The sequence below is a fragment of the Vanacampus margaritifer genome, chromosome 5 (assembly GCF_051991255.1).
Source record: "Vanacampus margaritifer isolate UIUO_Vmar chromosome 5, RoL_Vmar_1.0, whole genome shotgun sequence".
NCBI lineage: Eukaryota > Metazoa > Chordata > Actinopteri > Syngnathiformes > Syngnathidae > Vanacampus > Vanacampus margaritifer.
Window position 1 is genome coordinate 24,148,691 of NC_135436.1, and position 15,411 is coordinate 24,164,101.

The 15,411-nt window shown below is 37.4% G+C and overlaps 1 protein-coding gene across 1 annotated transcript; it reads right to left on the reverse strand.

Annotated features, from left to right (window-relative positions):
- Positions 1-1,064: 1,064 nt before the first annotated feature.
- Positions 1,065-10,040, reverse strand: zpld1b (zona pellucida-like domain containing 1b). The gene is made up of 10 exons (XM_077566305.1): positions 9,932-10,040; positions 7,558-7,778; positions 7,271-7,452; positions 5,223-5,295; positions 3,470-3,567; positions 3,172-3,252; positions 2,886-3,057; positions 2,724-2,829; positions 1,853-1,905; positions 1,065-1,656 (listed from the first exon to the last, which is right to left on the reverse strand). Exons 1-10 carry the CDS (start codon positions 10,038-10,040, stop codon positions 1,492-1,494), a joined length of 1,260 nt encoding a protein of 419 aa, XP_077422431.1. The 3' UTR covers positions 1,065-1,491.
- Between the last annotated feature and the right edge of the window lie 5,371 nt (positions 10,041-15,411).

Here is a 15,411-nt window from a genome sequence, read left to right on the forward strand (position 1 = left end):
GTTTTAGTGACCCGAGGCAGGGGGAGACTACGGCATTCGCTCCACTCGTTCCATCTTTCCTGGTGTGTGATGGAAATATGCTCACATAATGGCCGTTGAAAGTCAGGATGAGTGTGCAGCCAGTCATGCACGTGAGGTCTAGACTTTTATTATACGGGTCATCGGCGAGGAAAATCAATCCAGTGAAAATTGGAAAGTTCATTCCGGCAATCATAAAAGGCAGTATTCGGTATTGTAGACATTTTGGGGGAAAGTCCATAAATACACACTAAATCTCATAAAGTCAGCAATGAAACCTTGAATATTAAAGCACATTTTGGTTACATCTTATTTTAGGTATTTTTTTGTATGTTTAAATAATGTAATTGTGTGGAACTGTTTTTCATTGATTTCTTTTTTTCTAAATGCAGGTTCCGATATGATGCCGTTTAGAGTGGCCACCATGAACTTTTTTATGATTTATTATATTTATATATATTTGATTTAAGACTTCGGGAGATATTTCTGTGTAGTCTATTTTATTTTATTTATTTTTGAGGTTTATCAAAGGAAATTGAAATGGTGGCCACGTTCACTTATACGCTAGTGTGGAGACTCTAAATTGTTTTGAAATCTTATACAACAAAAGCCTTGGTCTATGTGTAAACTTTTTTTTATATATATTTATATATATATATATATATATATATATATATATATATATATTCACTGTATGTAAATATTATTTATAAATGATTACATCATTGTATTCATTTTTTAGGCTATACCAACAGAGATGGGAAATCCAGGTCCAGAAATGAAAACCCCTGCCACAGTTTGACTTTAGCGACAGGTGTTTTCACTTAACAGGTAAACGAGGTCATTACGAGAATCACCTGTGGCCAAACTTTCTTGACCTGCTTTTCCCGTCCCTGTTTACCAATAACGATAATAACAACAGCAATAATACTATATAATCCACATTACCAAAATAAGATCTAGTATAACAGTTAAACACACAAAAAAATTAAGCCAATTTAACACTTTGTATTATATATCATATTATCAATGTTCTGCTATTTTAATATACATACACATTAACAATTCAGTTTTTTATTTAGTGTTCAACAGTTTAAACAGAAACATGTTCAAAATGTTTTTGACATTTCTAAAATCTTAAAAAAGCATCTTAGAAAAATTACGCTTCCTTTTAATTATAAAAAAAAAAAGAAGTTAAAAATCTAATTTAAATCATGCTTCTTCTATACTTGATGGTTTATTGCAATCATCAGCATCAGTAACGATAATGGCATGGATGCACCCATCTTAATATTTCTGCCTTATAAAAATTCAAGCTATCTAACTTGAAATTCCATTTATACTGTATGTACTGTACATCTAATCCTTCAGCGGATATCATAAATGTAGGCGGTACACAACACCTGAAACACACCTTTAACCATGTGCGTGCAAATTAATTCACTCTATAGTGTGTTGATAATTTAACGTGTTTCATTTAAAAGCAGGGTTCCAAGCTCCTGAGGCTGCGGCGGCCAAGGAGGACGGCGGGAGGCGGGACTTCCGCAGGAGGCGCAGCGACAGCAGTATGAAGCCGACGCTCATCCCGCCCAGGATGACCACGCCTGAAATCAGCGCCGTGGTCACCGGATTCATCAGCTGGGAGGGGTCGCCTGGCGCTGAAAAGGTCAAATGACAAACTTCGCAGATAACCTGCTTTTACATGAACTTATCACAACCACGCTTTGTTGTTGTTTTTTGTCAGAAAAACGTGGTAAAAAGCAGCAACAGCAAATATACCTTGTCATCAGTCCTAGCATCCCAGAAAGATTATTATTTTTTTGGTGTATTTCACAAATATTGTGTAAGACTGCTTACCAAGCTGAGTGTTGTTGATGGGGGTATCATCTGGAATAAAAACACAAATTGTTATTTATATATATGTATATATATATATATACATATCGGCTATCCAGTCATATATTGACGGATGTGCAAAATTCATTGCCGTGCTTACCTCTCCGGTAATTGGACGATTAATCGGTTATCTGAATTTTAATTCAGAAATTGGTATACGCCGCAAAAAATCCATATCGGTTCAGCCCTACTGTTTATACAGTGTACGTAGGTATGTATAGTTCATGTTTTACAATAATACTCAGCTATACTTTAAAACAATTTGCTCCCAAAAACGTACAAAAATATTCTATTTTAAATATTGCCATGGTCCCCAAAACGTATTTATACGTTTTTTCAATGTTTTTTTTATGCTAGAGCATACAGAAGGCTTTGATGCAGCCTCTGACCTGAAGATGTGGCTAAAGCAATGTTAGTTATTACAAAAAAAACGGCCAGCAGGTGGCAGCAGAGTGTGAGAGATCAACCAGGGCCATGTTGCAATAAGTCTTTTTTTCCCATGTTTTAAACAGATTTGTGAATAACGATGAAACTTAGCTATACTCTAATGCTAATTGCTCCAAAATGGAAACAGATAGAAATAGACTTTTTTTGCTGATGAAAGATGAGACTCTAAACTTTCTTCCATGTTCCATGTTTTTATAGCAACAAAAACACAATATTGTGTGGGCCTTGCAAAATTAGTCAAAATACAGTAAAACAACTGTGAGCGAAGGGGGTTGCTTCAGTGAAAATGACTGGAAGTGAATGAGTTAATTTGTATACCTACCAAATATGTTACACCTTATATCAAAAAAATGTGTTCGTACCACTCCTGGTGATTATTGGTCCAGCGCTAATGACGGCGTTCCCACTGGCGGACGGAGGCGAACCGAGGCCGGCCCCTTCGTCCCGCCTTCGACGTCGCCCGCAGATCTGCCCACAACAAAATCGTCATCCCGGGACGGTAAAGTCAGGCGATGAAGACGTACCGGCATGAGCATGATGCAGTCGTCGCTTTTGCACAGCTTGGTGACGCAGTGCAGAAACACGGTGGACATCTTCTGGTGCCGGTGCTTGACAAAGCGGAAAACCTCAAAGGAAAAGCGCCCCATCTGACTCTTCCCGTTCTCGAAAACGGTGGTCTGAGGGTCTTTGTAGCAGCTGTGCCGAGACAGAGAGAAAGCCACGCATGCGATATGACCTTTAGACATTGTTGCTTTCAGTCACGGGCCTGAATGGCTAAAAGCTCCCCTTTTGTGGTTCAAGTCAGATTACCCCAGGAAAAGGTCGTAGCGGAGTTCATCATTAGGATTCCCTGAGGGGGTTGTGTAACAGTAGTCCATCAAGATGTTCCAACTGCAGGGGGACAAAACTGTGAGATTGGGATGCCAGATAGCCGCCCCACAACACATGGGAAAGCACACACGGGGCCTTTCTCCGTCTGTCACGGCCTGGCGCCTCCGTGTCGTATAATATCATAATGGCGGCGTCAATGTCGTCAGCCATTGACTTATTTTCATTCATATCGCGTCTTTAGAATTGGCTCGGCGTTAAATAACCGCTTCACGGGTACCGTTTGTCCAGGTTTGTGGCCTTGACTGCAGCAAACACTCTCGTCTTCAAAGCCAGTCCGGCCATCGGGATGGAGAGCATTTGGTTGTATGTGGAGTCCTACGCAAAAAGTATACAAATTGATTAGCAAGAATTTGTCCTTATCAAAAAAAATTGTAAAAATAATAATAATAATAAAATAAAATAAAAAATAAAATATATATATATATATATATACTATTTCTATGTGTTCAGTAAATAAATATACGTACTGTATATGCTACCAGATGGTATTACCCCAATTTATTGCAATAAAAAAAAAAATAATGATAATGATGATAATAGAAACATAGCTTCAGAAATATTTATAATATCGCACACAGAAGACAAATAATATTTGATTGTGTGGGGAAATATGAAATAAAAGTATCATATTAAATTGAATATTACATTTTTAATCATGTGTATTTGTTTTGTTTTTTTAATGGGTTTTCGCTGTACCATATTTCATATTAGACTACAATGGTTGTGTATAAAATACAATAATAAGAGTATGTACTTTTTTATGTAAATTTAAGAAAGTTTTTTTTTTTTTTTAAACTACAGTATATCCCTTATATTTACGGTAATACGATAAGTTTCTGTTAATATAACAACTACTACAACTGCTAATAATAATAATAATAATAATAATAATAATAATATATACATAGAGTTGCTTTCGGCTTATAAATTAATTACAGGGGGGGGAATGAAATATATGTGACGAATCTGACAATTATTTTTCATGATTGAAGAAGACCAAAATCAAATCACTTTTAACATTATTTTAAAAGGAGTCATACTTTTTTAAAATATATATAAGAATTGTAATAATCATAATTATAGCTGTGTTTTCTAATAAACTCCGAACAACATTTTTAATAGGGCTATTTTATTGATCTCAGGCAGACATAAAGTTTCCTGTCAAATGGCTTTTTAAAATTAACTCATTCACTGCCATAAATTCATTAAAAAAATATTTAAAAAAAATTAGGGGCGACAGGCAATTAACATTTTTAAATGTAATTAAAAATCGTATGACTTCACTAGTTAACTCACGATTAATCGCAAATTTTGTATCTGTTCTAAATGTACAATGAAAAAATTCAAGGTTTTCAAACTCTTGTTAACAAAAGTGGAAAAAATGTTAAACTAATAGAAATTGTTCAAAATTATTTTTTTATGTTTATAGCTGTCAATGGCAGTGAATGAATTAAAAAAGAAAATAAGAAAATATTTTAAAAAATTGGGGGCGTCAGATGATTAAAATTTTAATCGTAATTAATCGCATGACTTTACTAGTTATTTCACGATTAATCACAAATTTTATATCTGTTCTAAATGTACAATAAAAAAATTCTAGCTTTTCATACTCTTTATAACAAAAGAGGGGGGGAAAATGTTAAACTATTAGAAATAGTTCAAATGAATTTTTGACGTTTTTAGCCGTCAATGGCAGTAAATGAGTTAATATCTTGTTACATTCGCATCTTTACATCATCGTTATGGCGACGCATGATGCATCCGAGCAAACTCCAAAAACTACCAAAATTCAGTCTGGAATTGAAAACCAGTTTGTGAATCCCTGCTGCAAAGCACAGAGAAATGAAAACATTCCACACGCATCGGAAATGATCACGCACTTCAGCAAACACTCATTCTTCTGAACCCCAACAAAGACTTGAAGTCGAGAAGTTGCCGTGCAACCAAGCAAGGCGAGTTGGCTCACTCACATTGTACAGCATGAGACTCAACGTGCTGACAAACGTGCCGTTGCTGTCCTTGACGGATATTGCGACTGACGAGCTGTGAAAAGATGCAGCGTGTGAGCTCAGTGATCAATAAGACTTTACAGCTCTATCTCACCTCAAGGCTTTTGTGTTACGCAAATAGCCGCTGGGGTATTAATTAACTCAACTACTTTTTTGTGTTTTGTTTTAGAAATCATATTTAAAAATACCAACGATTACAGTATGTTAATTGAAAGTGGCGTTTAAATCAAAAATAAACAAGGCGGAGCAAGATACTCGACAGTGAGAGATGATCTTTTTATACTGTGCAAAGGAGTCTAGATGTGGTCCCGAGTTCAAGTTTCAATGTGACAGAAGGTGCTTCTGTTTTGGTTAGCAACACAGTTCAAATGAATAGACTTCTCAGTCCATCCGTTTTGTATAGCACTTGTCCTCATCAGGGTCGTGGGTGGGGTGGAGCCTATCCGAAACGAAATTGGGTGAGAGGCAGGGTTAATGCGTACCCTGAAGTGGTCGCCAGCCAATTGCAGAGCCCCAGGATTGTAAAAGTTATGGAATATTCATTATTGTTACTTTTCATTTCGTTTTAAGTTTCTTTCTTTCTTTTTTTTGGTTAAGTTACATTGAATTAAGTTTCTGAGCTGGTTTGTTAGTTTTTGTTTTTTTTTGTTTCGTTTTAGTTTATTTTTTATTAGTTTTAGTTTTAGTTTTTTGTTTTTTTTGTTTCGTTTTAGTTTATTTTTTATTAGTTTTAGTTTTTGTTTTTTTTGTATTTGTGTGCAAGATAAAAAAAAAAAACACTGTCATGAAAATTCAACAAAAATGTAAAAAAAAAAAATCAACAAATCAAATGCAGGCCTTGTATAACTGTCCATAGGCTTTGAATTCAACTTAGCGCAGTGCCTAATAATGCTTCTCATCTTACGTAATCACAAACCTAATGTCTAAACTAAGCTGGTTTCGCTGTCCATCCCTTGTTTACCAAGTTGCCAACTCCTAAAGTGGATCTGTGGCTTGAATTCCGATTGAGAAATATTAAACCAGGTTGTACAGTGTAGGTTTCATTTTTTCAAACATTTTTGTTTTTATCTTATTTCACTCACGGAAATGTTTCTCTTTTTCTTCTCAATTTTAGTTTCAGTTATTTTGTCAGTTTTTGTTGACCTGGCAGGGCGCATACAGACAAACAATCATTCACAATGACATTCAGATACAAACAGTGTGGTACCACTCATGGTACGTTGGCTCCCTCTAGTGGTATGTCAAAGAATCACTGATTTAACTGCTGAGAATGTGCTTAACGCTCTAGTGACTTAAAAATTATTTTAATTTAGTACAGTGCAGTTCAGTTTTTGGCCCATGCATTGCAATTAAATATTTTAAAACTACAGTACTTGTTTTCAAACCTTTATTTAGGTTTATTTATCCTTTCTGTGCAATGCATTTTAATGAAATTAATTTTTAAGTAGTTTTTCTCCCCTATATCTAAGTGCAGTGTTAATGTTAAAACTAATAATGTCACAGTGGCTGTCAATAATAAATTACTATTTGTTGATGTTGATCACTTTGGAAGTATTTTCCAAGGTTGAGAACCACCGATTTAGAGTCTTCACTGAAACTAAACATGCATGTTTTGGGTTTGTGAAAGGAAGCCGGAGTACCTGGAATAAATCCACGCAAAAAATGTTGATCTTCCTTTTCCAAAGTAAAAGCAGATGTTTGTGAATGCCTTATTGGCGTGAAGGACTACAGAAATCGGAGAATATTTACTGTTGACAGGCTACAATCAGAGATGCTAAACATTCAATTAGCAAAATAGTTGTCAATTAATTGATTAGTTGCACCTTAATTGAAATCAATATGCAGTATCCTTTCTGCGGCAATAACAAAACACGTTCTCTTTTAATTGGTTTCTGATGACGGTCCAAAACATCTTGACAATGATTAGATGAATGTCACATTCCTGTTCCAACTCTTGATTGATTACTTAAAGAGTATCGGGGGATGGGGGGGGGGGGGGGTCAACTTACGATGCCAGCTGTGAGTTATTGACCAGGTACTCCAGTGGGTAGCTGCAGCTGAATTTGTACAACAATCCAGGGAGGTAGCTGATGATAGTCGGCGGGTCGGGGGTGTCAACAAAGCCGGAGACGTTCCCGATTTGCACCAGCGACATGTTCCCGTAGGCGTTGGGTCCGAGGGCTGTGCTGACCTGCGGAGAAAGAAAAAGTCACGTCACTTGCTGCTAAGTCAAAAAAATCCCATAATGAAGCCAACGTATTGATTACATCCCAATATGTCTGCGCGTGTTGTTTACCTCCAGGCTGTTGCCGCAAGCTTCCAGGGTGCTGAGGCCGATGCTGAACAGCACAACCGTGGGGAAGGTGTTGTTGTTGATGAAGCCCCGGCACTGGGCGTCGCCATGGTGACCGTTGAGCGCCAGGTCCGCGTCGGTGTAGCCGGAGAACAGCACCGGGCAGAAGTTGATCTTCACCGTGATGGTCTGCACGCCGCAGTACACGCTGATGTCCCGCTCGCCTTGTAAACGACATTAGCTCGTTTTTTACTGTGAGTATGTGATTGTGCAGCTTCAGGGCCCAAACGTACTCAAATACAGTACATCAAACATAAATGTGATTTTGTAGACAATTGTTTTCTACAACAAACATGAATGAATACAAAGGCCGTTTGCAAAGAAGTTATGTGAAGTGTTTTAGCTTAAATTAGTTCATAATCGAATACAGGGTTCCCAATGAGCGAACTTATTATCATTATCGTTATTGTTGTTATTGTTATGTTTTCAAAAGACTTACTGTACACTGCCAAAATTAGCATCCAGGAGCCAAATGTTATTTCAAAAACGTATTTTCCCCTAAACCGTGTGTGAAAAGCCAATGTTTTATTATTTATTTATTTATTTGTTTGGTATTTTGTATATTTTATTTTTAATTTAATTTAATTTAATTTTAATTTTTATTTTAATTTTTATTTTTATTTTTATTTTTATTTTTATTTTTATTTTTATTTTTATTTTTATTTTTATTTTTATTTTTATTTTTATTTTTTATTCAGTAGTAGTTGTAATACTTAAAAATACATTAAGAAGTCAAACTTAATTTTATTTTTTTATTTAAAAAAAATCCATTTTAGGTAGCTGCACCCATTTTATAGAAGTTTGTATATAGCATATGATAATGCTATTGCAGTCTACTACTTTATTTTGATCAAATCAGTTTTATTGTATGCTTGGCTTATAACTAACTGCACTGCATCATACTGACAGGTGTGTCTAAAAAAAGAGATTTCATTATAATGTACTGAATATTTAAATATGGTCAAGCACCCCTCCTTATTAGAATATTAAAAATGATAAGACATACTTGTCAGTTTGATGGAGTGCAGCTCAAACTGACTCATTAGATTCTGAAGGTCTACCTCCTGTTTTGAATCTGTTTTCATTTATTTTTGAGATCCGCGTAGCAGGACGAGCTGTATCAAATATTCTGCCTCTGCAAATTATATGATTTTTGGTATTTTTTGATACTGTCAGACCGATATCAATTTAACAATAACTATATTATATTTACAATTATAGTTTGTGTGCAGTGTTGTATGACTATGTACATTGCACCATAATGAGAGTTATGTCTAATATTACCTCCGTTTCAGGTGCATCTATCAACTAATAAATTACAACATCATAATTATGCAGTAGTTCAGTTAAACATGAGGGAAAATAGTTTTTGAAAGGTCTTGCTTTCTATTTTTTTTTTTTAAATACAATTTAGATTGATTTCATATATCAATATATTTTATATATTGCCCAAGTCATATTTTTCAGATTTTTCAGGAAACACAAAAATGTTAACCATTTATTTGCATCATGAGGAGAGGATTTAGGCATGAAAATAGCAAAAAATGACAATTATTTAAAAAAAAAAATTCATGTATTAACATAGATTTAATCACACTATTAATTTGAATCCAGCAGATGGTTACGTTAAGGTAGCACAAGTTGTGTTTGAGCAATAAACTTAACTACATGCATTAAAGTAAAACATTTATTACATGTTTGTGTATGACATCAGGAATATTCGTTCACGAGTCATTTTTTTCCCCTATTTTAAATTATGCAAATAATGAATTGATTAGCAAAAGAGGAAGATGAGCGTGTGCAGGGGATCAAAAAATGTTGAAGACGTCCTCGTAACATTAAATGTTGAAAGAATTAGCACATAACAGATGCTCTTCAAATTTGACGGGAAGAAAATCTTGATTAAAAAAACCAAAACTTTTTAATTAAGCGATTAATCGTGATTAATCGCGATTAATCAAAAATCTAAGGCGATTAATCTGATTAAAAAATGTTGTTTGAAAACGCTTATTTATTTAATTAAATTAATTTATTCATTCATTCATTTATTTATTAAGGGTGAATCTCCCCAATAAAAAAACGATTCAATACGAATCTCGAGACAAGGAGTTTGATGCGATTCAAGGACGTTTCAATTTTAATGTAGAACGAGTCCATTCGATTCGGTGGGATTCCGATTTGATTCAACATGGTATGACTAGCTTCGAGATGGTATGACGCAATCTACAAGTTACCACAGGCAAAAGTTGACATGACGTTTGTAAAGAAATGCTAAGCGGTCCTGATGTTGTGAGCGGTGGCCGTACGTCATCCTCACCAGGAAACCTGCTGTGGTGGTTGGCGTCACAGTTGTATCCGTTAAACTGCGCCGACACCGACGCGACGCCGCTCATCAGGAGTAGGACGAGGAGGCAAGATGGCGTCATTTGGGCACCCGCGAGACGTTTGGCCGCCATCATCTTCAGAGGGTCAACATGGCGTGCCGCGCGTTCCCCGGGGCGGACGCTCAAAAGTGGCGTTTATCTCCCGAGCGCGAGAAAGAGTCCGGAGGCGACTGCCCTCTGTGACCTCGATCAAAGTAGTGCCACCGTCTATCTCCGGGTTCTCCGATCCCCTTCTGCCCACCCCCTCGCCTCACTCGCTCATGATGGCCGCCAACCTACCCCCATCAAGGCCTTTTTAAGCCGGGTCGCGCCTCATTTCACCCCCTACTGCTCTCTTTTCTGCACCTGTTTAACCGTTTCCTGATGCCTTCAAAGCAACCCCACCAGGGAGAAGGTGATGGCGGGGAGGCGGGGCTACTTTTGATGGCAAGCTTCGCCTGCATTTTGTTGTGTGTGCGCGGATATGAAAGCTAGCGGCGCCTATTATCCAAACACAACCTCGGTGACGGACGTGGGAACCTCCATCAGATCTGAAACGGCCTCAACAAATCTTTTCACGGAGCCTCGAAACCGGAGCTGGCTGGGCCGTTTCCCACCCGCCTCCGCCGTTTCTGATCATCACCTGTCAGCTGGCACAAACGCCGGGCCTCACTAGAGGTGGGGGAGCCGCTTATGAGTTGAAGGGGTGGAGGGGGGTCGGCCCAGGAATTCAGCTGTCATCGACCACCGCGGCGGCCCACATTCACATCCACATAATAGTCAGCTCATGGTCCGATGCGGAGCTGTCCGTAGGTGATTGGGATGCACAAAGCGTCACTAGAAGGCTCTCGAGGCCGATGCCGGGCCGCGCATTCAGCACCACACAAGAAAAATGGAAATGTAGAGTTCGTTTTACACTTTTGTCCTCGAGGTAATGCGCTTACCCGCTGCTCTTTTTATATGATAACATGACAAATCAACCCTTTATGAAAACTACATTGCAGAAGAATTCCAATACACTCCAATACAATACTTTTTTTTTTTTTACTTTAGAACTGTGAAATAAAATTCAAACTAGCTCGGACATTTTTAGAAAAATGTACGCCATGTATTCTACAGTTGCGCTTGAACGTTTATAACGTATGAGCACAAATATAAAATGTACAAAAGCTAGATGTGGATTCATGACACAAAAATGCTTCAACCTCTGAAAATATCAAAACAATTACCACAGTATTTTGGATTTTATGGCGATTAAAGCGGAAGTCAACCTTAAACATTTCTTGACAATAATATGTCATCGGTGACCTCATTAGTCTAAACATAACATTCTGATTATTACATTTGGGGAATATGAGCTAAGCAGCAAAATCCAGTAGTTTTTATCAATATTAGAAGGCGGCCATTTTGCTACTTCCTGTCAAGTGAAAATGACATCAATGTTGCTCAGGTCTCAGGCAACGACCAATCACAGCTCACCTGTTTTCTAAAGCTGAGCTGTAATTGGTCATTACCTGAGTCCTGAGCAACTGTGACTTTCACTCAACAGCAAGTGGCAAAATGGCCGCCTTCTGATATTGATAAAAATTGAGGGCGGCCATTTTGCCACTTGCTGTCAACTGAAGATGACATCACAGTTGCTCAGGTAACGACCAATCACAGCTCACCTATTTCCTGAAGCTGATCTGTTATTGGTTGTTACCTCTCTGAGCAACTGTGATGTCATTTTCACTCAACAGCAAGTGGCAAAATGGCCGCCTTCTGATAGTGACAAAAACTGCTGGATTTTGCTGCTTAACTCATATTCGACTATCGCAATATTAACCAAAATACCGTATCTTACTCCTTCCACCTCTTTCAGACCCGTGTCAGTACAGGCCTTCCGTCCTCCGACTCGGCCTCACGTGTCGGCCTCCGATCCCGTTTGGAATTCCCGATGAAGCCCGCGGCTGTTGACGATGAGGTAGAGCTGAAATCAAATATGGGCCGCATGCAAGCAAACAAGTGGCACTGAGCTGTCGAACGGGATCAGATGGCCGCAAACGCGTGAAATGAATACATATGGCGAGCCCGTTAGCATCTTTCTTATTTTACAACTCCCACCCAGCTCATGACCTATTTAGTCAGTGTATAGCCATGTGCTCTACTTCTGGGCTTGTCTTTCAGAAGCACGAGCTTCTTGACATCAAATCACACTCTCCTGCCGAGTGTGTTATTTGGCCTATTTTGAATCATATGTCTTGAAAACATTACCTAGATAGGATTAAATGTCAAATACATCATCCAATCACGGCTCACCTGTTTTTGTGGACTGAGCTGTGATTGGATGTTGCCCGAGCCCTTAGCCACTGTGATGTCATTTTCAGTTGACAGCGAATAGCAAAATGGCCGCCCCCTGAATCGGGTGGTTTCTGCAAAAGCAATATTAACTCATTCACTGCCATAAATTCATTAAAAAAATAATAATAATAATTTAAATTGCAATGACTTCACTAGTTAACTCATGATTAATCACAAATTTGATATCTGTTCTAAATGTACAATAAAAAAATTCTAGGTTTTCATACTCTTGTTAACAAAAGTGGGAAAAAAATGTTAAACTATTAGAAATAGTTAAAATTATTTTTTGACGTTTATAGCCGTCAACGGCAGTGAATGAATTTTTTTTTAAAAAAGGAGAGAAAATATTATTAAAAATTTGGGGCATCAGGCGATTAAAGTTTTTAATCGTAATTAATCTCATGACTTCTTTAGTTAGCTCGCGATTAATCACAAATTTCATATCTGTTCTAAATGTACAATAAAAAAAACTAGGTTTTCATATTCTTGTTAACAAAAGTGGGAAAAAAATGTTAAACTAATAGAAATAGTTTAAATTAATTTTCGACGTTTATAGCCGTCTTTGGCAGTAAAAGAGTTCATCAGAATGTTGTGCTTAGACTAGTGGGAGCGCTTCGAACATATTGTAAAGAAAATTTCTGACTCGATTTCCTCTAAATGATTCATTTTCTGCAACTTCAACCGTCGTCATGTTCGGCATGGGAGATCGTAGTGATTTTTCCTCATGCAGGATGCCATTGAAGCCATCCCGGGCCTCGTTCTGGTGAACCCGACCCGTCAGTTCGCGCGCCGTTGCGCTCAGAGGCCTTTAAAGGCCCACGAGTCATGACCCACCGCCACTTTCAAGATGTGCCAGATAGAGCTGCCGCTATCTGATGGAGCTGAAACATCCACACTCGGCGTCACAAAACCCGTGAGAGTGAGGCGGTAATCCGACGCGCCGGTTTGAACGCGGGCGGGAAAGTGAAGCCCTCATCAAAGGCCCTGCTGGGATTCAACGCTCAGTAAGCTGTGATTCCAAAAGCCAGGAACTTTTTTTGGGGTTTCACCTCGACAGAAGAGGAAGCGTTTAGAGGTATTTGGCTAGAAATAGAAATAGTTTATAGATGGTTTCTATGTGGGGCACAAAAGCATGAAAAATTGACATATTTGATGACATAACATCCATCCATGTGTTAAACTGCTTATCCTCATTAGGGTGGGTGCTAAAATGGAGCCGGTTGTAGCTTTTTTTTGTCATAAATTGGCTGCATTATGAACCTATAACGATTTTACCTAACTTACAGTTAGTTCATTGTTTGAAAAAAATCAGTTCAAAGGTTGCCTATGATGAAAGTTTGTAATGCGTTCAAGGGCAACTCAGAAATATGTGTTACAATGTTAAAAACAAATTTTAATTGTTTTATTGGCTGTAAAGTGTGGGAGGACAGATTCAGAAAGTCGGGGGGCTAGGACCCCACCGTACCCCTCCTTAATTACGCCCCTGTTCACACCGAAGGTCAATTTAGCAGAGGAGGTAGGGAAATTCAGCAAGTTGTCCCAAGTTAAGTCAACATTGCTCATTAACAACAAATATTAGAGTGATAATTTAAAAAAAATAGCAAGTCCTAACACTAAACAGTATATGCATTAAAAATTTTAATTAACTGAGATTATAATTGATTAAATTTATTGCACTATTTTTTTAAGTGGCATTTCAAATTCAATTTAACTCCATTTTATTACTAACCAAACTATACCATTACAAAACGTTTTCTTTCTAACTTGTTAAACATGTCAACTTCCCACAGGTAGGCCGAACCCAAGATTCCAACCTGGAGCTTTGAAGAACAGATGTGTTGCCCACTACGATTGCTGAAAAAATAGTTTGTTTTGGACTCGTGCAACTAATCCAAATGGAGCAGGGAAACACAATAGTACATGTCATTGTGTATAAATACAATGCGATACTTTCTCCTTGTCTGTGTGTATCCACATGTACTGTATTGTGGATCGCGTGGATATTCATCATTGACCCCTATTTTCCAGAAAAAGAACAATCAACTGTAAATGTAGGAGTTGATTGAATTCAAGTAGGCCTATGAGTCGACAAGTTGTGTACGTATGGTTCTCTGCTGCCCCTCTGTGCTCAGCAACTGTCACTGCACCACATGTGCAACCTCCACTTTACGGCTCAGGGGTGCAAAGGTTACAGCTGAGGCGGGAAGTTCGAGGAAAAACTGTGGTATGATTCTATTTGATAGCGATATGGCGCTCATCTTGCCTTTATTTATTTATTTTTATTTATTATTATTTATTTATTTTTTTAAATAGGTTTTATTTTTTAAGACCAAAAATAAAATTCACCACTAAACAATAACGGGGGATTTTCTAAACATCTTACACTCATGTTTATTTGATGTAAAGTATGCATTTGGCATCTGCACCTGCAAATCCAGATTATATGTTCAAACAAAAAACGTCATCAGTGTCAGTATTTACAAACAATATTTGCCAAAAAACAATAACAACTCAAAAATGTCAACTTTGTGGGAAATAATTGTGTTTATAATGGGCAGGATGTATATATATATATATATATACACTGGCCCTGATTTAAAACAATACTTGAAAAAAAAAATCAAAATTTTATGTAGGCCTATCTGTGGATGAAATAGTCAAGTGTGTAGTCTCAGTGGCCAAAATGCATGAAAGTATGTAGCGCACAATTTTTTAAGTATTGAATATTATTATTCAAAAATATTAGGTATTCAAAAAAAGCTAAAAAACTTGGAGTGTTCTGACACATTAATGTTGTTTGTTAATGTCAAACCCTCAATGGGTTTGAGTGTTTCAGTATTATCTGAGAAAACATTTGTGTGTGTGTCTGTTTAGATAGTGGATGCAAAAAATATTCTGTTGTGTGCGACAGTGCTTCAGGAATGTCAGAGTGTTTCAGTAGTGTGTACGAGATCATTTTTAGTAATGTTTGAATGAACGTTTTGGACAAAAACATCAGTAATATGCGACATCAGTCGTGTGTGAGAATTTCATAAGTGGATAAGTGAAAAGATTCATCCATGAGTGTGAGAGTGTTTCACTGTGTAAGCAAAAA